At 33.5% G+C, this 13,742-nt stretch overlaps 1 protein-coding gene across 2 annotated transcripts in view; it reads left to right on the top strand.

The window, feature by feature from the left end:
* Positions 1 to 5,146, top strand: part of LOC117919391 (myosin-11-like) — a 50,903-nt gene extending 45,757 nt beyond the window's left edge. The window contains exons 26-27 of one of the 2 annotated variants that reach the window (XM_034836574.1): positions 4,043 to 4,296; positions 4,533 to 5,146. In XM_034836574.1, the coding sequence (XP_034692465.1) occupies positions 4,043 to 4,296; positions 4,533 to 4,585 (307 nt within the window). In that variant the 3' untranslated portion in view covers positions 4,586 to 5,146. Of the gene's footprint in view, positions 1 to 4,032; positions 4,297 to 4,532 lie in introns of those variants that run through there. The other variant, XM_034836576.1, reaches the window with a different exon arrangement.
* Positions 5,147 to 13,742: the final 8,596 nt, after the last annotated feature.

Here is a 13,742-nt window from a genome sequence, read left to right as displayed (position 1 = left end):
ACTATTAGTGAAGGTTTTTTTTTGAATTTCTAATAATACATAATTGTATGAGCTAAACAAGTCATTTATGATTTTGGGAGATAAGTGTGTCAACTTGATGCAATAGTTAAACAAGTGAAAATGCATTGAAGTCCCTAACTACAAATTTGACTCATTCATAAATGGATTAGGAAGGTCGAACACAATTATGAGATAAAACATAATTAATATGCAATCCAAAGATTCCAAACCTTGAAAAATGGTGTCATTTCTGTTTTCTGATTTTGTTAGGATTGTCACCTTACAGGGGGTTTTTTTATGAAAAATTTCCAGTAGCTTTTGTTTGGGGAAGAATATCCTTGTGCATGGCTTCATTACCCAAGAATTAGTAAAAATTTTGCTACTCTATCCATACAGTAAAAAAGTGAAAGAGGGTCAAAGTTATTTATCAACATGTGAGAATATTTCTAGGATAAGGTAGAACAAAGAATAATTTTGAGGCTTGTATTGATGGAGCTGATTGGTGATAAACTGGTGGATAATATCTTGTTTGATCTGTTTGGGAACTTGAGGAGTGCCCATCATGTTGTATGATGGATTGGATGGAGTGATTCGTTATAAAATTGCCACTTGACATTGAACTGGGGATAGATTTTGGAACAGTAGGCTAGGATACAACTTAGAACAAACTACTGTATTTCACTCAATCTCAATGAAAAAATGTGAAAGGAATCTCATGCTAAACTGGATCGATATAGATAAAGAAACTTGCTTAAGAAAATAGGATTTCTCTATTTACTATATAATAATTATTTTTGTCTTTAAGAGGCTACTAGGAAAGGCAAAGTAGCGGTGATTGATGGGAAACACACATGTGCACACATATATTGATCATGCAGTTTGCAATATTGTATGGTTTTGAGATGGGACATATCATTATTGGTTTGTTTAATCATCTTGTGATTGTGAGTACAAACTTTCTAAGATGAGCCTTTCTAAATTACAAAAGTTGGTTGAATAGGCACCAAATACTTTCCTAGTTCAGAAGAATGAGATTTCAACATGCAAAGGCTACTAATCTAAACTATGTTTGGTTTCTGGAAAATTTGAGGAAAAGAAAATAGAGAGGAAAGGTAGAAGGAAAGAAAAAGTGAAGGAAAATAAAAAATAGATTTAAAATTAATAAGTTAATTTTTATATGCTGCTTTAAACTCATTTCATTTATTTTTTTTCTTGTGATGGAGGTTATAATTTGGCTTATGGCATGTTTGGTGCTAGGAATTAGGGTGGGAATTTAGTGAATAATTGCCACCACAATCACTTAGATTCCAATATTATCTTCACAAATCCCTTGATTCTGCTGGACTGCAACTACACTGCCACCACCTTCAACTTTGACTCCTTCCAGATGCTGATTTTGCCACCATGGCCAAATTTTGTTTAGTTTACTTGTTAATACCGCCATTGCAACTACCCCAAATCAAAACTAACATACCATGATTTTTAGCAACCTCGCTACTATCATCTTTGACAATCATTGACACTTTTAACTTAAGCAGTGCCATAACTACCCTCACCTCCATTAAAGCATATCACTGTCGCTATCCGACAGTCACCTCCATTATAACATTGCCATCATTGTTATTATTTTCAACAGCCATAATCATCATCACCATCACTCTCACTGCTTCCAGTGACTCGTAACCATTACTACCGCTACAGATAACCCATAACAACCATTATTACCTCCATGTTTGTTGGCAGAATCACCCACTTCCACTTTTGTTTCTGATCAATGATGCTTCAATAAGCTTTCACCAGAAACATCACCACCAAAAATTTCCAACCAGATGCCACTGTCCCCTGCCAGAACACCACCACAGTTACATTAATTTTCAACATTTTATCAGCGCAACCCCTATCATCACCATTGCTGTCATCATTTTAATCCATCATGATTGCCATCAAAAGTATCATCATTACCTCTAAACTTTAGCAACTTGTTACCATGAATACCAATACAAAGCCACACCTTATTGTTCACAGCCACACCATATTGTTCCTATTCTTCAATCTGGAAATTCTTCCAAGAATTTCAGTTTTCCAAATATATATATAATTCAAAATTTGGTGCAAGAAAAATGGACCGGGTGATGTAACAGCTTTGTAGAGACATGATTGAGTAACAATAAAAGGGACCATCTTCTAGAATTTGTTAATTTTTTTTAGAGAAAATACCAAGGGCTAGACATCTAAAGTGTTGTTGATTCCATGGGAGAGCCTCGACAGTAGCTCTTACCCCACAATCTTGTTGAAAATACACCAAATAAACCACAAAAAGAAAAAAGGGAAATAAGAAAGAAGAACTTAACTGTCTTTGTTGATAGATGTCTAAAAGAAAATTTCAAGAACAAAAAAAATGCTCATTGACTGAGGAAAAATTACATGAATAAGGGTGACTATCCTACTATAGTAGTGTGTTGAATTCTAGGAATACAATCTATTCATTATGCAATTTGCAGTAGTGTGCTGATTCCTAGGAATACACTTTGGTCAATGATTTATCAATATGAACTAAAGATTGTGAGATAATCAATGCAGATATGAATGACCATCATCCTTGGTGTATTCATCATAAAATCATAGAAGAATCATAATCTATGAAGTCATCTGAATTCACAAAGCTTTAGCTGGTTCATGATTTCCATAGGGTTTCAGCTCTGATACCAAATGAAAAGTGGGCATATAGACCACAAAGAACAGCATTTTCTAGACCTTGTTGATTTTCTTAGAGAAAATACTAAGAATTAGGCATCTAAATTCTTGTTGATTTGATAGAATACCAAGAACAATAGGAACAAAGAAGAACTTGCTGTTTTCCTTGATAGAATTTTGAAAAAAAAAAATTATTGATAAATAATAATGAACATCTTCCAATCTTCACCATATTAAGTATTCATTGACTCTCATCATACAGATAATAGGAAAAGGATTGCAATCCTACTTGTTTTAGCTAATCATGAACCGTAAAAATCTAAGAAACCTAAAATAATAAGACGTCCAAAACATAGGAAACCTAGAAAATATAAGAAATCTAAAAGAAATGGAAATTGTAAAAAGAAAAGCCCTATCTTCATTTGCCAGGACTGTACCATTGGGAAAACCAAGAAAGGATAAGGACACTTAGAAAGTAAGCAATGAATGCAGTTAGCATGATCAACATTACAATATCTACAAACTTGCAAAAATCTGTAAAATGAAAATCACAAATGATAAAGTATTTGGTACAGTAAAAAAGATGCTGACTTGTATTGGAAGAAGTTTCTTAAGAAGTACAAAATAAAGATCGCACAGGATATTTTGGAGGAAGAAGAAACCTCCTTGATGGAGACCATGGGTATTTCTATTTTTACATCTGGTAATGAAGGTGAAAGGAGCTTCTTTAAGGATGATTAGTGGGGCTGGATTTGGCCTAGACATTAGTTTCTTGAACTTTTTGCTTGTTTTCTTAAGCTTTTTTCACTCACGCACATGATAGCACACATTCATAGTATGACCAATAAGCTTGATCTCTCAATGATTTGTCTGGCTGTGGATATCACAATGTCTTTGTAAAAATACCACAACTAATCAAGGTTGTTTATGTAAGACAAAAAAGAACACATGGTAATCAGAAAAAAAGAGCACATGTCTGGAGAATCCAACTTCAGGAATGTAGAAGACTCAAGAATGGCTGAAAGACCTGAACCAGAAAGTGAGTTGCTGGAGAATTGGTTCACCAGATCATTGTTTCGAGCACTGTAATTGTGAGTCCACAATAAATTGCATGTGAATGTTAACTTACACAATCAGAGATTTATGAACTTAGTGATAATTTTTAAATGTCTCTCACTTGGTGAGATTGATTATTTAGCAGGTATACTAACTAATTCAGGGATCCTGTCCCCCTAAAGATATTTACAAGTAATTAAGAGTTACGATTTACAAGTATATAAACAACTTCAACTTAAAAAATTTCTGCATGTCATTTGGCTGATACTAGGTATGATTTAGTGTGTCTCAGGATGATATACAGCATGTCAGAACAGGTCTCAGCGCTGAAAATGATCTTGCATACGTCGTCAAACTCGAGTTCAACATCAGGGTCTATTGCTAGATATGACCGGGGTGATGTTGTTTCTTCTACCTCTGATGCTACATCCACTGCCTCTGATTTTACTTTTCCAACCCCTGTTCCAAGTTCAGTGACTTACTCTTCTTTCCATCCGGATGCTCTCCAGATGATTGTTCAGGATCTTTCAGTAACTGAAATTTCAGGTCAGTTTACTTTTCCTTGTCTAACTGTGCACTTCGATTCTTTCACAACTAAGCACATCATTGATCGACATGTTTAACCGCTTGACATCAAATTCTAGAAGGTGCAAATGTACGAAGTTCTCTTAAAATAACCACTGTTACAAATGAGGACCTTCTAAAGTACTGTTGGTTTTGTTTAAATAGGACATGTTGCAAATAACTTCATTTGTTTTTTTCTTGATGGTTTCCTTCTGCAGGATCTGAACACTGGGAAAGCGATCGGGAGGGGGCATTCGATGACTTTTTTTGATCTTTCTGTTTCTTATGGTAAATCGTCACATTACCACTAGCCAAGGTAGTCTAATAAATCATGGACCTTCTGGCATTGGGCACCCCAAAGTATAATGGATTAGATACATGCTGTGTACCAGATGGTCAATGGACAAGAACAGCAACAAATATCAATGGGTTCCAGAACTGAAATGAGAGGTAAGGAAATTGCAGGGGGTGGTGGCAGTCGGGTGTAAAGATACCGGATGAATTGAGATTGTAGGGCTCCCATTCAAGCTCTGGTCGTCACCTTCCTCAACTACAATCTCCTTCATCATCCCTGTCCCGCTTCTGCAATTATCTCTGCATCCTTCTCAATTCAAACTCATCGAAACAATGAAGTGATGACCCTTGGTGTTGGGGAGGCCATAGCTCAGTTTTGTTGGACAATCTAAACCCCATAACCGTAATGTGAAAAATGTAGGTACTAGTTTCAAAACTTAAGCATAGAAATCACGGACTAGGCACTGGATGTGGCAGATTTTTTGTGTACTTTGATTAATAATCTTATATATCTTATATAATGTGAAAGTTTTTGGCAGTGGGTATCTTTTGAAATTTTAAGTAGCATTACAGGATGAGATTTTAGACGATATTTACCAAAAAAAATTATGGTAAGTAGAAAAGATAAAGGAGTAATGCAAATTGTAATTAAAAGAAATGTAACAATTTCCACTTTGTGTAACTTCTCTGATTTCGTCTTGATAAGTTAATGGACATTGACTTGATCTTAAAAATAATTGTAGATTTGATTATCAGTGGACATGTCTCCTTCAATCCTTCTCTTTCCACCTAAAAATCCTAATTATTTTCTCCTCTCTTCCCCACTTTCTTCTTTTTCTCTTATGATTATTATTATTAAGAAAGGGTAGAAGATGGGGGAAGAACAGAGAAAATGGAGAGGAAAGGATTAAGGATTTTCTTCACGGATGACTTGAGGTCCAAGAAGGGAGCAGCCAAGTAATTTGGAGTTGGAAAATCTAAATGGGTGAACATTTAGAATTTTCTTATGTTTATTTTTGAAAATTTTGAAAAAATAAAATAAAGAACAAAAGGAGAAAGGGTAGAAAATGGTGCCGAATAGAGAAAATGGAGAAAGGTAAAAGGAATTTTCTCAGGATGAGTGATTTGAGGTCGAAGAAAGGAGTTTCATTTGATCTTTTGTTAAGAGTTGGAAAATATGAATGTGTGAACATTTAGAATTTTCCGATGTTTATTTTTTAAAATCTTCAAAAGCAAATAGAAAATAAAGGAGAAAACAATAAACAATGTTTTCAGAATTAGATCGGTAATTGAATTGGAAAATTTATCGACTCATAGTTCACTAATTGGACTGCGGTCGAACTGATAACATCATAAATAATAATTTATATATTATATGAAATTTTAAATAATTATAAGAAATTAAAATGATATATAATTAAAAATTTTAATAATATTCATTTTTATATTTGATAAAGAAATATAAATATATTAACATTTTAAATTTTATTAAATAGAACATTTATAATATTTAAATATAAAGATATATTTAAAATGAAAAAAATTATAATATTTAATTTTATTTGCATGTTTTTTGTATTTTATTATTATATTAATTAATTTATATTATTTTTTAATTACATTACATAATTATTATAAAAATAAATGTGAAAGTGTTTTATACTTTTATACAATAAAAATTTGAAAATATAATACAATAAAAAAATTTCATACCTTAATGGTTAAATTTTTATACCCAAGGGTCCTAGCTTAATGTCACGGACTTAGTCGTTCACTAAGCTCGTACGGCACTTCGACAAGTCAAGACGCTTGATCTTGCTAAGTCAGCCTTGTTCCCCCCCCCCCCCCCCAATGCTTAGCTCGCTCAGCTAAGACACTCGCGACTCAAAAGCTTAAGAAGCTTGGTAGGCAACTCTTGAAAGAATGAAAGCTTTCACTAACTCAAGGAAACCTTTACAAGTGCTTGGATGCTCACTTGCTTGGTTATGAAGTGATTTGGGTGGTGCCTTGGCCAAATGAGGCCCTCACCTATTTATAGGCACCAAGGGAACTCTCTGGAACCTTGGAGGGTTCCTTACAAATCAAGAATATTCTAGAACATCCTACCCTATTCTATGTACAAGAATATACAAGAGATTCCTATAATCTTCTAGAAAGCCTTGGACTCCTCTCATACCTTCCACCATAATGTAGAGATGTGTGGACATCTCTAGGCATCTCTAGAACCTTCCACACTCTTCCCACCAATGGCTTAGTGTAGATGGCTCCAGGAGTCTCCAGAAGCTTCTCTCCTCCTATATAAGCAAATGGGGAGGGTCATTTGAAGCATCCTGTGACACTTTCCCCCACCTATGTCGTCGATGTCCTCGTCGTTGCCTCTTTCTGAAACCTCTCGATGTGTTTCCAAAACCTCCTCAAGGCATCCACATGTTCCCAGCTTGCCTGCCTCTTAGGTAGTCCTTTCCATTGGACTAGATACTCTATCACAGGAGGGACCCTTTGTCTCCTGGTGACCCGTTCAGCCAGGATGTTCTTCACCTCCTTCTCCCGTGAGGCTCCAGATGGATGCAGACCCGTGCGCTTTCGATGCTTAGAGTGCTGCTTCCTCTTACCCATTGAGTTCACCTTTCCCTTGGTGACCTCTTCCATGTGTGTGCGGGCTACCTCAGCTCGCTCCCCTTTTTCCTCCTTTACTCGCACCCCTGCTAGTAAGGAGGTCTTAGGCGTACTAGGCTTTGGGTTGAATTGGAGGGCACCTAGTAGCTGCATTGAGCCCATATGTGCTTCGTCCTCCTGCTCACTCTCCTCGATCATGGCACTAAGCGCCTTCCTCTTTGGACAATCCCGTGCCCAATGTGGTCCGTCACATAGGAAGCATTTGATTTTAGGCGTGAACTCCTTCCTTTCCGCCTTACCCCTTCCTTCTTGGATGTTAGGCGTCTTGTCTGATCCCTTTTTAGGAGCATTGTGGTCCCTTGGAACCTCGTCTCCCCCACCCATGGTGTGGCTATCCTTAAAAGACTCAACCTTGGAGAAGTCTCCCCTCTTATAATCCGTTAAAGACTCTGCTACTGCCATGGCAGTGGCTAAGTCTTGAACACCTCGACGCCTCAATTCCTGCTCGACCCACCCTTGCAGGTTATCCATGAAGTTGAATAACAATTCCTCCTCAGTCATGTTAGGAATCTCAAGCATGAGCGAAGAGAATTCCTTGACATAGTCACGTATTGAACCTGTGTGCTTGAGACGCCTCATGTTTTTCCTAGCCAGGTAAGCCACGTCCTCGGGGTAGAACTGCCTCTTAATCTCCCTCTTGAAGTCCTCCCACGTCTCTATGGTGCAAATGTCTTTCTCCATATCGGCAAACCTTCGACGCCACCATAGAGTAGTTGTGTCAGTAAGGTAGAGGGTCGCAGTTCTCACCTTAACCGCCTCATCCGTCAATGCGATAGCCTCAAAGTATCGCTTCATATGCCATAAGAAGTTATCCAACTCTTTGGCATCCCGTTTGCCACTAAACCCATGTGGCTTCGGCATCTCCACCCTAGATGCCTCCTATGTGCCCATGACCCGTGCCGACACAGCAGCCTTGTAGATGGCCAACTCCTGCCTAACCTCCTGGTCTCGGGACTCCATTCGAGTGGCCAAGGCCTCCATCCTTGACTCCATGCTAGCAAGCATGCTCAAGACCTTTCCTTGGAAGGACATGAACTCCTCGTGTGACACTGGCTGAACTTGTGAGACTTGCACCCCCTCACGAAGGTCTTGGATCTGCTCCCTTAGATCCTCTAAGCCCTTCTCCATGCCTTGCTCGATCAAGTCCAACCCCTCCCGAGTGTCCGCCATGGCTAGCTCCACCTTGGCTAGCCTTGCCTCCATGTTGGCAACGACATCACGAGATTTATCCTTCTTGCCCCTGCCCCGTGCAGTAGGCTCGGTCTCCCTCCCACGGGTTTGCTCGCTAGTCTCCTCCACGTTAGAGCCCGACATGCTTCCTTTGATATGCCCACCTCTTAACCGCGCTCCGATACCACTTGTCACGGACTTAGTCGTTCACTAAACTCGTGCGGCACTTAGACAAGTCAAGACGCTTGATCTTGCTAAGTCAACCTTGTTCCTCCCCCCCCCCCCCCCCCCCCCCCCCCCCCCCCTCCCCAATGCTTAGCTCGCTCGGCTAAGACACTCGCAACTCAAAAGCTTAAGAAGCTTGGTAGGCAACTCTTGAAAGAATGGAAGCTTTCACTAACTCAAGGAAACCTTTACAAGTGCTTGGATGCTCACTTGCTTGTTTAGGAAGTGATTTGGGTGGTGCCTTGGCCAAATGAGGCTCTCACCTATTTATAGGCACCAAGGGAACTCTCTGGAACCTTGGAGGGTTCCTTACAAATCAAGAATATTCTAGAACATCCTACCCTATTCTATGTACAACCCTATGTACAAGAATATACAAGAGATTCCTATAATCTTCTAGAAAGCCTTGGACTCCTCTCATACCTTCCACCATAATGTAGAGATGTGTGGACATCTCTAGGCATCTCTAGAACCTTCCACACTCTTCCCACCAATGGCTTAGTGTAGATGGCTCCAGGAGTCTCCAGAAGCTTCTCTCCTCCTATATAAGTAAATGGGGAGGATCATTTGAAGCATCCTGTGACATTAAGCTCTTCAACTTGCAAAATTGGACTTGATGACAAATGGGTCGGATGGGCTCCTCATAGAGTGATCTGATTCCCTAAATAGGAAACGTTGTTTTGGTGCAAAATGCATCAAAACGTTTTTTTGTCTTTAAAAAAGAAAAAAGAAAAAATAAAAAAAGGTTGAATGATCCCATTTGAAGGGAATCGGCTAGTTCATTCGATTCAGCGGTCCAATCGTCGATTCAATTCTGATTCAACCCTTGGTCAGCTCAATTAACTGGATCAAACTAGAACTGTAATCGATCGGTGGTCGGATCGAATCGAAACTATGACCGGCAAGTCTGATCCGATTTTTAAAACCATGGAAAAAAGAGTAGAAGAGTGAGAAGAAGAGAAAATGGAAAAGAAAGGGTTAAGGATTTCCTTAGAGAAGAGTAACCAAATAATTTCATTCGATCTTTTGTTATAGTTGAAAAATCTAAATGGTTGAACATTTAGAATTATCCTGTATTTATTTTTGAAACTTTTGAAAAGAAAATAGAGAACAAAAATATAAAGAAAGAAAAGAAAGTAAGAAAATTATTTTTTTTCTTTTTGTTCTTCATGAAAAAATTAAAAGGAAGAAACTTAAATTATTGAAAAATATATTTTCCTGAACTTTACAAAAGAAAAAAATCTTTAAACAGTTTTTCCTTATATTTCTTTTTGTGATATCTAAATACAAAAAATTTATATATTTTGCAAGTATTTTTAATTTCCTTAATACTTTTTAAAGATGATATATAACCTTAAAAAAAACATATATCAAATATAGTTATTAATTTTCTCTTTACATTCATATAAAATATTAGTTTTGATACATATATCAATAACTCGATTTTACAAATATGTCGGGATATATTAAAAAATATTGATAGATATTTTGACACAAAATATTGATGAATGATGATTATAAAGTATGTTAAGAAGATAACAATTTTTTATATTTCACATATATTTTTATTTGGATTAATTTCATTTTACTTTCTTTTGAGGTTTTGGCTAAATACATTTAGTTCCTACAAGTGTAAAATTTCATCATGCACCTCTCTCATTTTGAATAAGAGGTGAGATAATGAAAATAAGAAATAAAAATAATAAAAAGGTTATTTGATAAAATTTGGAATATATAGGGATTAGATGTGGAGCATGTATCATGTTACAAAACGTTGTTAGTTTTCATTCCCAATTCCAAATTGTTGGAGCATGAGGGCTTGGTTCATAGGATTTTTTATAATTGTACGGTGAATTTAAAATTAATTTTTTAAAATATAGTATAGTAAAAAATATTACCAAATCTATGATATTTTTGCTACTTTAAAATGTCTCTTGAAAATACACCTTTCATCATTTTTATATCAATGATATACGTTAAAAGAAAATTGAATTTACACTGAAGATGTCTCTTGAAGAGACACCTTCCATAATTTTTATATTTAACACATGTTAAAAAAATTTTGAATTTACATTAAAAGTGTCTTTTCAAAAGATATTTTTTATAATTTTACAAAATCAAATTATATTTAAAGTGTCTTTTAAAGAGATATTTTTTACAATTTTCATATCAATTGCATAGTAAAAAAAAAATTGAATTTATACTAAAGATGTTTTCTTAACACACACTTTTTACAATTTCACAAAATTAAATTTCTATTAAAAGTGTCTCTTGAAAAAACACCTTCAACAATTCTTGTATCAATCATCCATTGAAATAATTCAATTTATACTAAAAATGTATTTTCAAAATATATCTTCCATAATTCTATAAAATTAAATTTATATTGAAAGGTTTTCCTTCAAGAGACACTTTTAATATAAATTTAATTTTTTTGATAGGCGATTAATATAAAAACTGTGGAAAGTGTTTCTTCAAAAAACATATTTATAATAAATTCAATTTTATGGAATTGTAGAGATGCCTTCAATATAAATTCATTTTTTTTTTCACTGTATGACTTATATGAAAATTATCGAAGATGTCTCTTCAAAAGATAATTTTGATTTTATAGTATTGTGAAAATGATATTTTTTTAGTATAAATTCAATTTTTTTAACGTATATGACTAATAAAAAAAATATCAAAAAATATCTTTTAAATATACATATTTAACATAAATTCAATTTTATGAAATTATGAAAGAACTCTCTTCAAGAGGTACATTAATTATAAATTTAATTTTTTTTAACATGTAATATTGATATGAAAAATAGGGAAGATATCTCTTTGACTTTTCAAAGCGGTGGTAAAAAATATCATAGATTTGAAAATATCTTTACAAGTATCATATTTTAATAATTTTTTTTCAAAGTACTATTTTTTAATAATTATTTTTTAAAACAGCCGTACAAGTTAAAAAAAGCCCTTAGTTCATGATGATCCTTTTGGTGGACATCTCTTCAGTACCGAAAGAAGCCTAATGTGTTGGGGGTGTGGGCAGTTTTTTCAGAAGCAAGTTAGGCCCATCACATGAACAACGACCGATGAGATGTTGACCTGTTTGAAAAGACAAGGGTCAGCCTTTGTGGGCGATAAATGAAGAAAATTACGGGAGGCAGAAACTAGGAAAGAAAGAGAAGTGAAAGATTAATTAAATTATAAAAAGAGACTTTTAAATTTCAGTTTTCTATTCTTTATTTTTTTTACTTCGTTTCACGGGTTTAAGTCTAAAATAATCCATTTATTGAAAAAAATGATAAAAATAGCACTCATTTCAAAATATTTGTCAAATTAATTTTTTGTATTCACATAGAATTTTCCTTTTTAAGTATAAAAAACTATCGTTGATAATTGTGATTTTAAAATTTTTAAAAATATTCTTAAAACCACAATCAGAAACTGTGGTTTTATAATTTTTCTTTAAATTAGTAACTATGATTTCAAAATTATTTTTAATACAGGTCCGTTTTAATAGTATTATGATTTTAATATTATTTTTAAAATATTTTTTATTATAATAATCATAAAAAAATATATTTTTTGTCGTAATAACTATAAAACCACAGTGTATGACAATGGTTTTAAAGTTCTTTAAAACCACAATTAGAGGGAACTCATGTAATCATAACTAAAAAAATATGAGATTTTAAAACTTTATTTTTTTTATTTTTAATTTTAGTATAAATTATGGATGTACCAAAATTTCTTAACGATATACCAAATTTTTTTAAAGTTCATTTCTAACAAATTTCCTTAAATAAATATTTTATTTAACATAAATATATAAATTTTTATGGGAATGCATGTAAGACAAATTCTTTTATCAAAATTTCAAGAAAAATGTGAAAAAATAAAGATATATATATAATTTTAAAACAGTCGTAACAAAAAATTTTATTAAGAATAATTTGCACAAAAAAATAATTTTAAATTGACAATGAAAAATGGTAAGAAATTTTCCCCACTTATAAATAAACTTTTTTACAATGAAAAATTTAAAATAGTTTGTGACTGCGATTTTAAAGAAAATTGTAAAACTACCGTCTGTGATTGTGATTTTTATGATATTTTTAAAATTACAGTTACTAACTATGGTTTTATGATTATCATGACAAAAAATATTTTTTTTATGGTTATTATGATAAAGAATATTTTTAAAATAATATTAAAATCACAATATTATTAAAATGAACGTGGATTAAAAATAATTTTGAAACCACAGTTAGGAACTATGGTTTTAAGGAAAATTGTAAAATCACAGTTTGTAACTGTGGTTTTAAGGATATTTTTGAAACTCTTAAAACCACAGTTACCAACTGTGGTTTTTTACACTTAAAAAAAAAAAAATCTATGTGAATGCTTACGTGAATACAAAAGATTAGTTTGACAAATATTTTGAAATAGGTACTATTCTTATAATTTTTTTTCAACAAATGGATTATTTTGGACTTAAACTCTCGTTTCACTTGTATCATAAGTCTTGCATGTTTAGCACATTGTAAACTTAGTCCAATATTTAACATATTGGATGTTTATGTTGTTGAAATTATTGAAAATATAAGGATTATTGTGATTAGGGTTTTGAGTATGTTCTGAACACGATTTTTTTCGGCTTAAGTATTTATGATTTAATTAGAAGCAGTCGTTTGATACTTAGAATATAATGATAGTGATAGTGGCATTTCAACTCACAAAAAATGATAAATCAAAATAATGTTTTGTATTGTTTATAATAATGGCTTGAGCGTTGTAAAATTACGTACTTGTTACTCATAATTTATTAGAATAAAATTTCAAATTTGAAAATGAATTAAAATAATGAACAATTGTGTTTTGGACCCAGTTGAGCTCAAAAATTAAGATTTGGCTCATAAAAGTTATATAATTGATAGGAATGATATAAAATGTGAAGAAACCAATATACCCTTCAAAACTATTTTGAGTATTTTCTATTACAATATTTGACAAACTTTTTTATCTTAATTTTTTTAAAATAATTATTCTGAAAATTTATTATTTTT

Source organism: Vitis riparia, chromosome 7 (assembly GCF_004353265.1).
Source record: "Vitis riparia cultivar Riparia Gloire de Montpellier isolate 1030 chromosome 7, EGFV_Vit.rip_1.0, whole genome shotgun sequence".
Lineage (NCBI taxonomy): Eukaryota > Viridiplantae > Streptophyta > Magnoliopsida > Vitales > Vitaceae > Vitis > Vitis riparia.
This window is presented reverse-complemented; position numbering and strand designations above follow the sequence as displayed.